Below are 14,105 nucleotides of genomic sequence, written 5' to 3'. Positions count from 1 at the left end.
GTACATAGCTAGTATATCAATAATTAATATAATCTTTAAAACCTTTTTTAGATAATATATTATAGTCGGTAGATCTTAATATTTTGTTTTTATATATTGTATTGAATAGGATCCAAAACTGCTGGACCGATTTTAATGATTTTTTCACTTATATAAAGCTATATAGGTAGTAACATAGGCTTTATTTTATTTAGTTTTTATCGTGGGTCAACCCGGGCAGAGCCGGAAGAAGTGACTAGTAGACTTAGGTACGTCAAAAAAGCGACGTTTAAAACGACAACGCTCGTTGGACCGCACGTATAGCATTAAATTGCACATAGCATTCTATTTCACTCTTACGGATCATTACATTACATCTCTCTTGCTCGCCTGACTTTCATATTTTACAACTTTTATCGTAGAGCGAATTGTAGGTACTTTTACACTTTATTGATTTATCTTTTTTTGACACCGTAGGTTTTAATTTACACAATTTAAATCATAAAGGTATTATTATTAAATCATAAAGGAATATTAAACCAGTGCAAACTTAGCACCCCATATATGGAATTTTGGGTCGAAAATGACCTTGATCGTTAGGTCCCCGTTAGGTCCTTTAAGGTCCCACAATTTTTTCGTTAGGTCCCCTTTAGTTTTTTTTTAAATAATTTTTTAAATTTTAGGTATAAAAAAAGTGCACTTTAGCACCCCATCCATAGAATTTTGGGTCAAAAATGACCTTAATCGATAGGTCTCCGTTAGGTCCTATAAGGTCCCACAATTTTTTCGTTAGGTCCCCTTTAGTTTTTTTTTTAATTATTTTTTTTTTAATTTTAGGTATAAAAAAGTTACGCTTTAGCACCCCATCCATAGCAAAATTGGCGAATTTTATCAAAATCGTATTCTTTCATCCTTGAAATTGTTAAATTATTTATGTTATTAAAATCTATATATATAAAAGAAAGTCGTGTTAGTTACTCCACTTATAACTCAAGAACGGCTGAACCGATTTAGCTGAAAATTGGCAGGGAGGTAGTTTAGAGCCAGGAGAAGGATATAAGATACTAAATACGTACCACGGGTAACTAACACGACTTTCTTATATAATTATATAGTATACATATATATTTTAATAGAATAATTTAACAATTTCAATGATGGGCCTCTACGGACCTAACGGTAAAGAATACGATTTTGATAAAATTCGCCAATTTTGCTATGGATGGGGTGCTAAAGTGTAACTTTTTTATACCTAAAATTAAAAAAAAAATTATTAAAAAAAAAAACTAAAGGGGACCTAACGAAAAAATTGTAGGACCTTATAGGACCTAACGGAGACCTATCGATTAAGGTCATTTTTGACCCAAAATTCTATGGATGGGGTGCTAAAGTGCACTTTTTTTATACGTAAAATTTAAAAAATTATTTAAAAAAAACTAAAGGGGACCTAACGAAAAAATTGTGGGACCTTAAAGGACCTAACGGGGACCTAACGATCAAGGTCATTTTCGACCCAAAATTCCATAGATGGGGTGCTAAGTTTGCACTGGTGAATATTAATTGCATATTGTTAACATAATGTGCATAAAAGTTAACAGCGTCGTTTTCGTTTTTTAAATAAATGCTTTATTATGAATTATTATTATAATAATATTAGGTATGTGCCTTTTATTTTTCAACACTGTGTTTCAACATTTATTTTATTTTGCTACGAGCTACGAGTATCCGATCGTCATTATTATGACAACACTCAAACATCACAAAATCACTTTTTGAGTTTGGCAACACAAAATTTTTAAACGTCAGATTATATTGTCGCAAAAATTTCAGTCATAATTTCATAAAAAATACGTGATCTCAAAATAGATAAAAATAATATATAAATTAAAATTGTGTCACGTCTGCCGCTCATTTCGGCTGTGATTGCAAAATTGGGGGTAAAAAAAGGGTTGCATAAATGAATGATGTCGCTGAGGTCGAAGGCGCTCGCACTGGTGGAGGTGCTGCTGAGAGTACCGCCGCTGTTTGTGGTGGATGAATTCCTGAAGATCAGTCTCGGGCTGCCCGTGTCGAGCGGCGAAGAGGTGTCTGTGCTCTCCAATGTCACTGACGACCACGTCGATATAACAGACGCAGAGGCGAATTATTACGACGCGAATTTTTACAACGCGTTTTTCTTCACCTTCCTCAAATTCCTCGTCTGCTGTTTAGGTAAGTTACCGCAACTAATTTTCTTATTGCCCAATGAGGTTTCGCAATTTCAGTCCCCTTAGTAACTGTCGCTTATTTGCACAGCGCACAGCCTTGTATTTATTTTCCAGATGTCAAAAAAATAATATTTGATAAAAATAATTGCTAACACATTTATCATTAGTCTCTTGCGAATTTTATGACCTGTTATTATGAAGGTTACAAAATTTCTCACACTATTCATACAAACAAGACAATTTCTTACATATTTATGCCTGTAAGTGCAAAAAAAAAAAATTGGTTGAAAATTTAATGTCTTATTAATGTATGTTAATAATATAGACCTTGTAAATCAGTTATTCAATCAAATTTAAATTGCTCAATTGATTTTGATTATATTTGATCTTTAAGAGATTGAAAAATCGCAGTATCTAAGTATGAAAAACTGGTGAATTTCTTATATCAATGTAGTTTGATATAAAAGTTGATTTATACTTATTTATAATAATATCAGTGGACCTTGATTGAAACTTAATTTATTGTTTGTGATATGATAAAAGGTATAATCGAAAACAGTATCAAGATAACAAGTTTAATTTTCAAATTGTTTATATTGTATTTAATTATAATACAATATAAATATTACCCTATTGAATATACTTCTGCAAATATGTACATATGAAAAAAGTATTATGCGGCAACATATAAATTTTAGGATAATATAATTAATAATTATTAAAAATATCTGCTTCATAACAGTATTAAAAATCCAATGCCATTTTTTTGTTAAATAATATTTTTAAATTAATATTCTATTTTAACTTATCATATTTTACTTAGCATAAAAATTAATTCATTTTGAATTTCTGACCTTCACAAGAATGTTAAATTCTCTACATTTTTACCCTTGACCAATAGAGATTAATGATCTCTTCTATTATATTGTATAATAGAAAACATTTTTATTTTTATCAACTTAAGTTCAAAATATCTTCCAAATGGGCACGCTCTAATTCTTTTGTATCTCTATTCATTGAAGAAGTCAGTAAAATAAACTCAAACTCAAGTCATTTATTTAATAATAGACGGGCATTTCTCCGCAATAAAAAAAAAAAAAATTATTAAGAAGTCTAATTCTTTTAGAAGCACTTTTAAATCGTCATTAACTACATATTTTTAACGTTTACCACCACTATAGTTAAAGTTCTAAAAAAACTGCATCAAAATCCGTTGCGTAGTTTGAAAGATTTAAGCATACAAAGGGACATAGGGACAGAGAAAGTGACTTTGTTTTATACTATGTAGTGATACTAATGGAATAAAGCTGAAGAATTTGTTTACATCTTGCAAATATTTTATTGCATGAGGTCTTTGTTAGTGCTATTACCAATTTTATTGTTGACTAGCGGTCCGCCCTGGCTTCGCTCGTGGTGCATGCTTATGTTTTCTCTCCATATGAACCAACCTCGTACTTCAAAGAATATTATAAGAAAATAATTAACGAAATCAGTTCAGCCATTCTCGAGTTATCATTTTAGTTACCAACACATTTTACAATTTATTTTTTTTATTATAAATGATTGGCCACTGTGTCGAAAAGCAGTTTCTTCTTAGATAAGCAGTTAAATTCTATGCCATTTCATTAAAGTTTCTATAAAAACATTATAATTTCATATTACTAATAATAATAATTTGTTAAATGGTCTCTTTTAAGCATAGAAACAGCTCAAATAAAAAACTACAAAGCAGGCCACGGTCCAGCGAATAACTGTGCCAAAGACTTACCAACATTGTTGAACTATGTTTACAAATAAATCAAATAATTATTTATAAACAAATATGGTAGACACCATTAAGCTGATAGAAATAGATCTTTAGAATGTAATTAATAACTAATCCATAATGTATGTAACGGAAATGATTTTCATTTTTAATTGTTTCTCTTAGACTAATCGCCGTCAACATTTTTGTTATTGTTTTATCTATTCATTTTTTTTATTTGTATTAGGGCCGATTTTTCAATCCTTGGTTAAAATTTATCCGTCCAATAAAGTATTACACGAACATTTTAAAATGTCACCTGTAAACTGTCAAATACGGACAATTAGAATACATTTTTGAAATGGTAGTTTAATACGTTATTCGATGAATAAGTTTTAACAAAGGATTGAAAAATCAGCCCTTAATAAATTATTTAACTATGTGTAGTGATCATGTATAAGGCGGTTTTTGAGTGATGCTCGAATATATAAAAATTGTTATTTATTCAATATATGTACATACACATAATTATATAGTCATAGTATTTTACTTCAACAATTTATCATTTAATATATCTATACATGTTACTAAGAGAAATATATTATCAAAGATAAACTTATTCGTAACATACCTACGTAATTAATAAGCATCATTAGAGCCTACAAAAACCACCAGTTGAACATCGCACGGAGCCTGCGCGAAAGAGAGAACTCGCTAATTACAGATATTGATTAATTGACAGTGACGCGCCGAATAGCCGGTCAGTTTTATGATATCAAAAGTTATTACCATTTTTTTTAGTTTCGCTTGGGTTGACCTTGGAAAAAATATATGTATAATGAATAGGTAATGATATATAGCTTATAGCCTTCCTCGATAAATAAAAAAAAATTCTTTCGGTGTTAGATGGGCTATCTAACACCGAAATAATTTTTCAAATCGGACCAGTAGTTCCTGAGGTTAGATCGCGTTAAAACAAACAAACAAACTCTTCAGCTTTATAATATTAGAATAGATGAGTTATGACACTGAGAAATAATGTAGAAATGAAAATGAATTTCAAAATGAGCTTATAAATTAGTAGATCCAGATATAGGTATATAGAAGGCGCTTTATAATGATTAGAATAACAAATCCTTCGACCCTCGAAGTTCCTATCAACAAAAACCAATAAAAATGTCTGTATATTTATTCATCAACAAATATAGACATTCGGAATTTGGTAAAAAATGCATTGTACTATCCTATCCTATCCTTCCTTCTAAAGTTTGTGAGGATGGATGGATGTATGTGTGTGTGTTTGTTACTCTTTCACGCAAATACTACTGAACCAATTACAATGAAGTTTAGCACACATATAAAGGGTAAATTTGGATTTACACATAGATTAGGTTTTATCCCGGAAATCCCACGGGAACGGGAACTATACGGATTTTTCTTTGGAAACGCGGGCGAAGCCGCGGGCGGAAATCTAGTAAGTCTATAAATCAACCTACGTAAATTACGTAAAGTAGGAATCGACTAAATTAACTAATATAAAAATGTATTACATTGAAAATATTGAAAAAATAAATAGCAGGGGGTGTTACTGGATCGATACCAAGCCCAAATATGTGATTAAAAAACTTTTTGTCTGTCTGTCTGTCTGACGTCTGTAGTTCAGGCATCACGTGAAAACTAACGGTTCGATTTCGTTGAAACTTGGTATAATTATACCTTATTATCCTGGGCATAAAATAGGACTTTTTATCCCGGAAAAATACGTAGAAAAAAAATAAAACTTAATTTTTCCGCGCGGACGGAGTCGCGGGCGGAAGCTAGTCTTTAATATATTTCTGCTGATGATGATACAGCATTTTTATACTCCAAAACAGCTTAGCTTAATAATATGAGGTGTTATAAACACTGATAAAAATCATAGCATAAGAATAATTATTTACAGATTCAAATGATTGAAATGGAGACGGGTTTGTATAATTATGGATATCAAAATCTTCTGTAGACATCCTTGTGAAGTTTTTTATTGTGTCTTCTATCACTTCGAAGTTCGAACTGCATATCTCTTATAAGTGTCACTCCATACTGCATTCTTTTTCGGTACAGCTCTTTTATCCACCAACGCACTTTTCGTTTCTGTTTTTTCTTTCTTATTATGCTGTGTATAATTACAAAAGCTGCTGCTGCTCGTACACGACTAGCTTCCATGATGAACGGTCAAACACTGGAACGGTTGCCACGCGCGCCAGGCGCGCTTAGTTGATATACTTCAATTATTTGGAACGCGCTCCGGGGAACGCACTCTCGGCGCGGTCATTCATGGCGCGCGCGCCAGGAGCGCGAAGTCGATACCCAGCTTTAGATAAGGCGTTTTAATAATCTTAATCATAATATTCCAACAGTGAGGACCAAATTGACTGCTTGTTTTGCAAAAGGTTTATATCCTCCTAATGTTATAAAAGCGAAAGTTTCTAAGAATGGATGGATGTATGTTTGTTACGCTTTCACGCAAAAACAGCTGATCGGATCTGTATGAAATTGCGTACGGACATAATATAACCTATGTCTGGATACCACATAGTCAAACATAGTCGTCTTTTTGTACCACTCGAGCCAAGATCAAGCTAGTAACGACTTTTGTAATAATATTAACCAAGTATGATTTCCTTCAAACGGGAATTTTAACCGTACGTCGGCTAATAGTTTTTTTTCTTGTGGATTACGTCAAATGTCATTGAACTTTCGACGGAGGGCTTTTATGAAAACTAGTTTTATATATTTACACGCGAAATGGTACGGGTTTCGATCATGACCTACATACGTTGATAGGTCAGAATTTATTACATTGTTGGCTTTTGATTTCTCGATGGTCGCGTCGGATACCGGATTTTTGCAAGTACCGTTAGCTTTTTTGGTGGAGATGTTAATTTTGCTCGTTTGCAAGCTTGTTGATTGTATACATACAGTTTAACTTGGGATTTGTAAGGATATTTTAATGATTAATGTAAACATTGATGATTTTACGACGGTTGTTGACTTTTTTGTGCCCAGGGTACAGTCCACAGATCACAGAAACTAAAGGGAGATATGGTTAGGGGGCGGGGCCGGTGTCGCAGCAATATGCCCAAAAAAAGAACACATGCTGTTTGTTGCATTCAGTTGACGTTCGACCGTCGGCCGGGTATTATTTGACAATGCCGCGTTGTTCCGTTAAAGTTTGTAAAAACCGAAGTGAAACCAGCAACTTTAAGTCAAATGGAATCACATACCATCGGTAAATACTGAAAATAATACGATTTTCTTACTATAATTTCAAAAACAATATTACGTAGAGTGATTTCTTGGTTTCATTATGTGACAGAACGACAGTCACATTAATTTATGTAAATAGTTTACAATGCTTCTTCTGTACGTGACTCTATTCAAACGCGGAGTTCGAATACCGCAATGTATAATGAAGATACTAAAGCTAACAAAAACGTTCGATCGTGTAGTACGGCCGCTGCTCGCGGTCGTTACTTGAGGATGCGCGTCGAGTGTGTCCATGTCGATAAGATTCGGATTTTTTATCGTATTATGTATTATTTTACTACCTTATTTTTATATCATAATGTATTACTATTAGCTTAATATCTGATTGTATTATTATTATTTGATAGGTACTCGAGCAATGATTTTATAGTGATTATTATACATGGATTAAAAAAAAATCACTTATTTCATACTTATTTTACTTAACAATAAGTCAATAGGCAATGCTTTATGTACTTCATCACCATGAATGCTACCATCAAGGTGTCCATTTCTATTTTCTACCTAGTTACTGTATTGCCTATAAATTGTTTTAATTTTAACGTTTCTCATTTTATCGACAAGCAATCCCTATCGTAAACGCATATCTTGCGGCTGTGTGGTGCTGTATACGTACGTTACTTACAATCTAGTGTGCGAACGAATAGTCGCTCTCAAATTTTTGTGTGATGACACGCACACAACGCGAAGTATTGTTTTTATTTTGTTTACTGTTGTGTGCGTAAATTTGTTATGAGACACTGGTTTCGTACTCAGCGCAAGCGATTGGCATCTCTCTAGATCTCTATGGTACAGTCCTTTCAATGGATATAATTGCATGCTAAATGATTCTCGTGTTTTGTCTGCTTTATAATTTGTAACATTATTGTCTTAAAGAAAAACATCCTAACAAATATTCTTCTTATATAGATTTAACTTTATCTACCGCACTGTAAGTTCCATTCAAAGCGAAGATGATTCGGAAATTAGCCAGATCAAACAGACAAATTTACACAAAAAATAAATATTGTAGGTACTTATATTATGCAGTTTTTTTGTGTTCTCATAATAGAATCAATTTTCTACACTGATATTATAAAGAGGAAAACTTTGTTTGTTTGTTTGATTGTAATGCTTAGGCTCATAAACTACTGGACCGATTTTAAAAATTCTTTCACCATTCGAAAGCTACATTATCCACGAGTAATATAGGCTAGGTTTTATCGCGTAAATCCCACGGGAACGGGAACTATGCGGGTTTTTCTTTGAAAACGCGGGCGAAGCCGCAGGCGGAAAGCTAGTATATTATAAGAAAGCAATGAAATAAATTCAAAATGAAATTTATATGTATTTGGTACAGTACCTACTCAAACAAATTTGTCCTTATTCATAAGTTGCTATTGGCCTTGTAAATATTAATATTGCAATATTAAATATTTGAAATATAACGTGTGCCTTTAAAAATATATATTTTAGACGCACAGGAAGTACTCTATAATAAATTAATGACTATTCCTAAGTAAAATATTTAAATAAATTATGCAAATAGCGTTAAATTCTTGTTGTCCACTTCATTTGACCTTAAATTGCTGTTTAGCTGTATTAAATAACAAGAAATACCCAATATTGTATGAAACAATGTCTGCCATTGATATCTACAATCTTTCTCTAAAACGATTTGAGATTTACACTATCCTATCTCTCAAGTTGGATCTAACTGCACATGGTGTGCGAATTTTATTATAATCGGTTAAGGTTTAGGAGACCATGGAGGACAAACATTGTGACACGCGATTTATATAGGTATATTAAGATTTTGATAATTTGATATCGCAAATGTTATTAATCCCCACATTATGCAATACTGCTCTAATCTATGAAATAACCATAGCTAAGAATCAAAAAGTTCGACGACATCTGCTAATCTGCGCTTGACCAGTTTGGTGGATTATAATTTGTAATCTTAACTATGACTATCCTACAAGAAGAAAAAGTGCTATGGGCTGATGATATAAAAAGTAAAAACATTCAATGACCATAGTCAGATTTCTGTATCTTATAATGCACTAGCTGCCCGCGGCTTCGCCCGCTTTGTCTAAAACCTAATAAATTATATACTAAAACCTTCCTCTTGAATCACTCTATCTATTAAAAAAAACCGCATCAAAATCCGTTGCGTAGTTTTAAAGATTTAAGCATACAAAGGGACATAGGGACAGAGAAAGCGACTTTGTTTTGTACTATGTAGTGAAGATCCATCTATTATGTACCAACCAAGTAATTGTGAAAAAGACTACTTATATAATTATTTACACTAGCTGTAACCCGCAGGGTCACTAGCGTGGTATACTGGTAGAAAGTACATATGTATGTCTACTAAATTGAATGCAGATCCGACCAGCTGTTTTGCGCGAACTGGTCACAAATATGCATTCTTACAAACTCGCGTTTATATTAGTAAAATTATTTTTAAAACGAGTTGTTCAATACAAAGTTACATATTTTAAAACATTCCCTTCAAACATTACGAACCAAGGTTGCGAGTTAGAACACGTATAAACTAGGGATATAAAACAACAGTTTTTTCTTCCTAAATTGAGGTAAGGTTCATGCAGGAAGCGCGAATTATCGCTCCGTACGAATTGAATTACAAATGCGAGCGTTACTGGATACAATCTGTTCTAATAAACTTAGTATCGTATTTAAAGATATCTTTATGTTAATAAGACGTGGGTCATCTTCTACAAAACACGATGATAAATACTTAAAATTATTGCAATATTCCCAGGGATTCGTTTTCATATTACGGTGTGTTTACATCTAACGCACATAGAGCTAGAGCAAAAGCATTATTTCGTGATCTTTAAGTGTAAACGAAAACTCGTATTCAGTGTTATTCAGTATTATTATATTAACATTGCATACAACCTTTCGTTTTTGATAAACAAATTTCGTCTTTTCTGGGTTGGCTGGTAGAGATCGCTGGCAGCGATAAGGCTGCCTTCTGTACATTGATTTATTTATTGTTGAGTTTATACAATAAAGAATTTTTCATTCATTTATTCATTTCATGCAATCTTTTCGAACGCACTAAGAACAACGAAAGAATGCTCTACGCCTGTTTATACTAAAAGAATTTGACTTAGTGGGGTTAGAAATAGCATTCGCTCGTTTGATCTAAATGCACCGTTACACATACCCAATTCAATAAGTTTACGATGATGTTCTATTTTAAATGCAGTTTTCTCATTATAAATTTATTAAACAATGAGGATGCAGAACATCAACATGTATTTTTTTTAGATTACAGGCCGTTGTGTCATAAACTTCATAACTATTTTTATTAATCTCTATACGCTGTTTACTTCAGGCGTATTATTTCCTTTATCGATTCTTCCCGGTTGATTCAACTTGACAACTAGATACCTAACTAGATAAATAATAATAATTAAACTAAATTTAGTTTATCTTTTTAATAATGTATGTGTCGTAAAAGTTAGTTGTTTATTTTTTGCTCACAATAACAAGAGGTCAGTTAAGACGTTTATCAAACGACATATCGTAAAGGAACTAGATTTTCGTTTATTAAATATGTTTTGTATTTTATACTAAAATCCACCCGAAGTTGCTATTATTGAAAATATTTAAAATAAAAAAAATGTATGTTTCTATATAAATTCGAAGCAACTACGTCGTAAACATTACATAATAACAGTTAAACACAATACGAGTTCATGACAATGAAAGTTATACGAACTAAAACGTTTGTTATTAATTATAATATGAATTAAAATTCATTTGCTTAACCTCCGAGCATATGTGTATTGTGCTTACTGCAAGGCTATACATATATAATGTATTTTTCTTACGTTTACGATTACAGAGTTGTTCGATTCAATTAAATTTATTTTTGTACAAAAAAACAGTATTTTCGTATTTGAATTTTACTAAGATATTATTAAAATCTAATTGATGCATCTATTACTCGTATTGAGTTTTACTAGATCGAGTTATTTTACCAAAAATATCATATACATCTTCATAAACAAATTATAATTCTGCCTTTTCTCTTTCCAGGATGCATGTCAGCGCTCTGTGTGTTCGTGCTTTACACGAAGCACCTCATCATAGTCTACCTCTACCTTATGTCTCTGGGCATCGTTTTCGTCTCCTATTGGACCAACGTGTCGGCCATCAAGCAGATACAGGCGGTCACATTGGCCGCCACTACCACACAGCCCTCAGCGAGCATACTCGAAGATATCCTCAACTTAAACCTGAAGAGCCTACTTGATCTCGATGGCCCCGGAATACTCGTGATACAAAACTTCGCGATACAGTTCACGCTGTCGTTCGTCTTCCGAAACGTCCACCTGGGACCCAGACACCAGACGATCCAGAAGTTTCTACCGATCTCCTTCATGGCTCCGTCGTTCCTGGCCATGCTGCCCGTGCCGCCGAATCTATTGCACCATTCGCCCGTGTTCTCTGCACTCCTGCCCCTCTTTCTAGTCAAATACGTGCTGTGGTCGTCCGCATATGACGTCATACAAGTTATTTACGCGGGCTACCAGCATGGAAGACTGTTCGTTAGCAATTTTGGCCTATCGGCGCTAGTCGAAACTGAATGGATACGGCTCAATATCCCGTGCGTGCTTCGAGTGTTTTGGGTGATGCGAGTCGCAGAGCACGCCATGCTTCTCCTCATGGATAACTACGACGAAGACACCGAAGAGGGTTTAAAGGTTTCCACTTTACTAGCTGTCCAGTCCCTCGCCTCGATGGCTAAATCCTTGCTAGTAACCGGATGCGAGACCATCACCGCCGTCCTCGGGATGACGTCGGTCATCTCATTCTTCTGTCACTACATCGGGAGCTTCTTCCAATGGATATTGTTGACTGACGAAGAAGAAGACAAGAGCATTGGGACGGTATCTGCGATCCTGTTTTATATCCTCGCTCTACAAACCGGCCTCACCTCACTGAATCCTGAGAAACGATTCGTCAGACTGTGCAGGAACTTTTGCCTGCTATTCACGGCGCTCTTGCACTTTTTGCACAACATCGTGAATCCAATGCTAATGTCGCTGAGCGCGTCGCACAACCCCAGCACCCACCGACACGTCAGAGCTTTGGGCGTCTGCACTTTCCTCATAATCTTCCCGATCTCATTACTAGTTTACCTGTGGTCGCAGCACACCATATCCACGTGGCTGCTGGCAGTCAGCGCCTTCAGCATCGAAGTCATAGTGAAAGTTATCGTCAGCCTCATGATATACTCGCTATTCTTGATAGACGCGTATAGAAGCACCTTCTGGGAGCAGTTGGACGATTATGTTTATTACATACGCGCTTTTGGCAATACGATCGAATTCTGCTTTGGGATCTTCCTATTTTTCAACGGCGCCTGGATACTGCTGTTCGAATCGGGCGGCGCGATACGAGCAGTCATGATGTGTATACACGCGTATTTCAACATTTGGTGCGAAGCGCGGGCTGGTTGGTCCGTGTTCATGAAGCGACGGACGGCCGTCAACAAGATTAACTCGCTGAGAGAGGCTTCGGTCGACCAGCTCGACCAGTTAGATGACGTGTGCGCTATTTGCTACCAAGAGATGCACTCGGCGAAGATCACGCGCTGCAACCATTTCTTCCACGGCGTGTGCCTCCGGAAATGGCTCTACGTGCAGGACCGGTGTCCGCTCTGCCACGACATCCTCTACAAGATAGACAACGACCCCAACAAGGACAACACTTCGGAGGCCAGCAACGAGGAGAACAGCAATAACCAGAACATCCTCCTCGAGGACGAGGACCCCGACCTGCTCGGTGAAGGTGTGAGATGACTGACTAGTGAAGACTCAATCGACCTAGAATTAAATCAAGTTTAGATCAGTGTTTTTCAGTGGTATTTTTATTTTGTATAGTAAGTTATTGTTTTTATTGTATACGTTAATCAGGTGGATGCTGTGATGTAATAAGGAATAAATTTTGTCTCGTGATGATGTTCGGCGTATGTCGGTGTGACTCTTAGTGCTAAGTCTGGACGCTTTTCGCGCTGTTACCATTTCCTATAAATGTTTATGATGTCTAAATTGCTAGTGCAACTATCTATATACAGAGGCGCCGACTTCGTGGGTGCAAACAATCCATGACTATAGATATCAAGTTATAAACTCAAAGAGGGCGAAGCACTTCAAAAGTTTATTAAATGTTTTTATATTTTGCTCTCCTCATATTTTGTACCCTCGTTTTCTTAAAGCCGGCGCCTCTGCGTATACCCAGATGTTATAATACGCGAAGCTATTTTTAAATAGTTTAGAAATAGCTTTTAATATACAGAGTCTAATTGTTAGCAAAATGAAAAAAATAGTAATTTTCTCACTAAAATGTAAATAAACTATATTAGTAGTAGCGGGTCGTTTTATTTTTGTTTCCTTTTTTTGTTACTTCAGACATTACGTCATATAAATGACGAAGCATATTATATATGTAATGAGTAAATTGTGATAAGAATGTGCTGCGTGATAATTAAGTAATATTACAAGACATTATTTTTATCACTTTTGCAATAATATTGTTATAAAAAAAACATTGATCAGTTTTCATTAATCATTCTGAAAAAGCTATTAGTCAGGTCTATCTATAGATTACATGCACATTTATAAAATTTCCCATCTAGCTGAAAATTGGTAAAAAAAAATCAAAACGACTAAAATTATAATATAAAACTCCCCAATGATAAGTTTTGATATATTTTTTACTAGCGGTCCGCCCCGGCTTTGCCCGTGGTACATATTTCGCAATAAACGGAAGCCTATATTCTTTCTCAGGGTCAAAAGATTGAATGATGAAGAAGAAGATGATAGAAGTCTGTGCCAAATTTC

General features: G+C 34.5%; 1 protein-coding gene across 1 annotated transcript; it reads left to right on the top strand.

The window, feature by feature from the left end:
* Positions 1-1,766: 1,766 nt before the first annotated feature.
* LOC123702768 (protein TRC8 homolog) lies at positions 1,767-13,632 on the top strand. The gene is made up of 2 exons (XM_045650559.1): positions 1,767-2,190; positions 11,296-13,632. Exons 1-2 carry the CDS (start codon positions 1,941-1,943, stop codon positions 13,062-13,064), a joined length of 2,019 nt encoding a protein of 672 aa, XP_045506515.1. The 5' UTR covers positions 1,767-1,940; the 3' UTR covers positions 13,065-13,632.
* The last annotated feature ends 473 nt before the right edge of the window (positions 13,633-14,105 follow it).

This window comes from Colias croceus, chromosome 24 (genome assembly GCF_905220415.1).
Source record: "Colias croceus chromosome 24, ilColCroc2.1".
In the NCBI taxonomy this organism is placed as follows: Eukaryota; Metazoa; Arthropoda; class Insecta; order Lepidoptera; family Pieridae; genus Colias; species Colias croceus.
Note: the sequence above shows the minus strand (reverse complement) of the source record. Positions and strands in the feature narration are given on the sequence as shown.

Coding starts and splice junctions, on each gene's coding strand:
- LOC123702768 (XM_045650559.1), top strand. CDS start 1,941: ATGATGTCGCTGAGGTCGAAGGCGCTCGCACTGGTGGAGGTGCTGCTG. Junction 2,191..11,295: donor ATTCCTCGTCTGCTGTTTAG/GTAAGTTACCGC, acceptor TTCTCTTTCCAG/GATGCATGTCAGCGCTCTGT.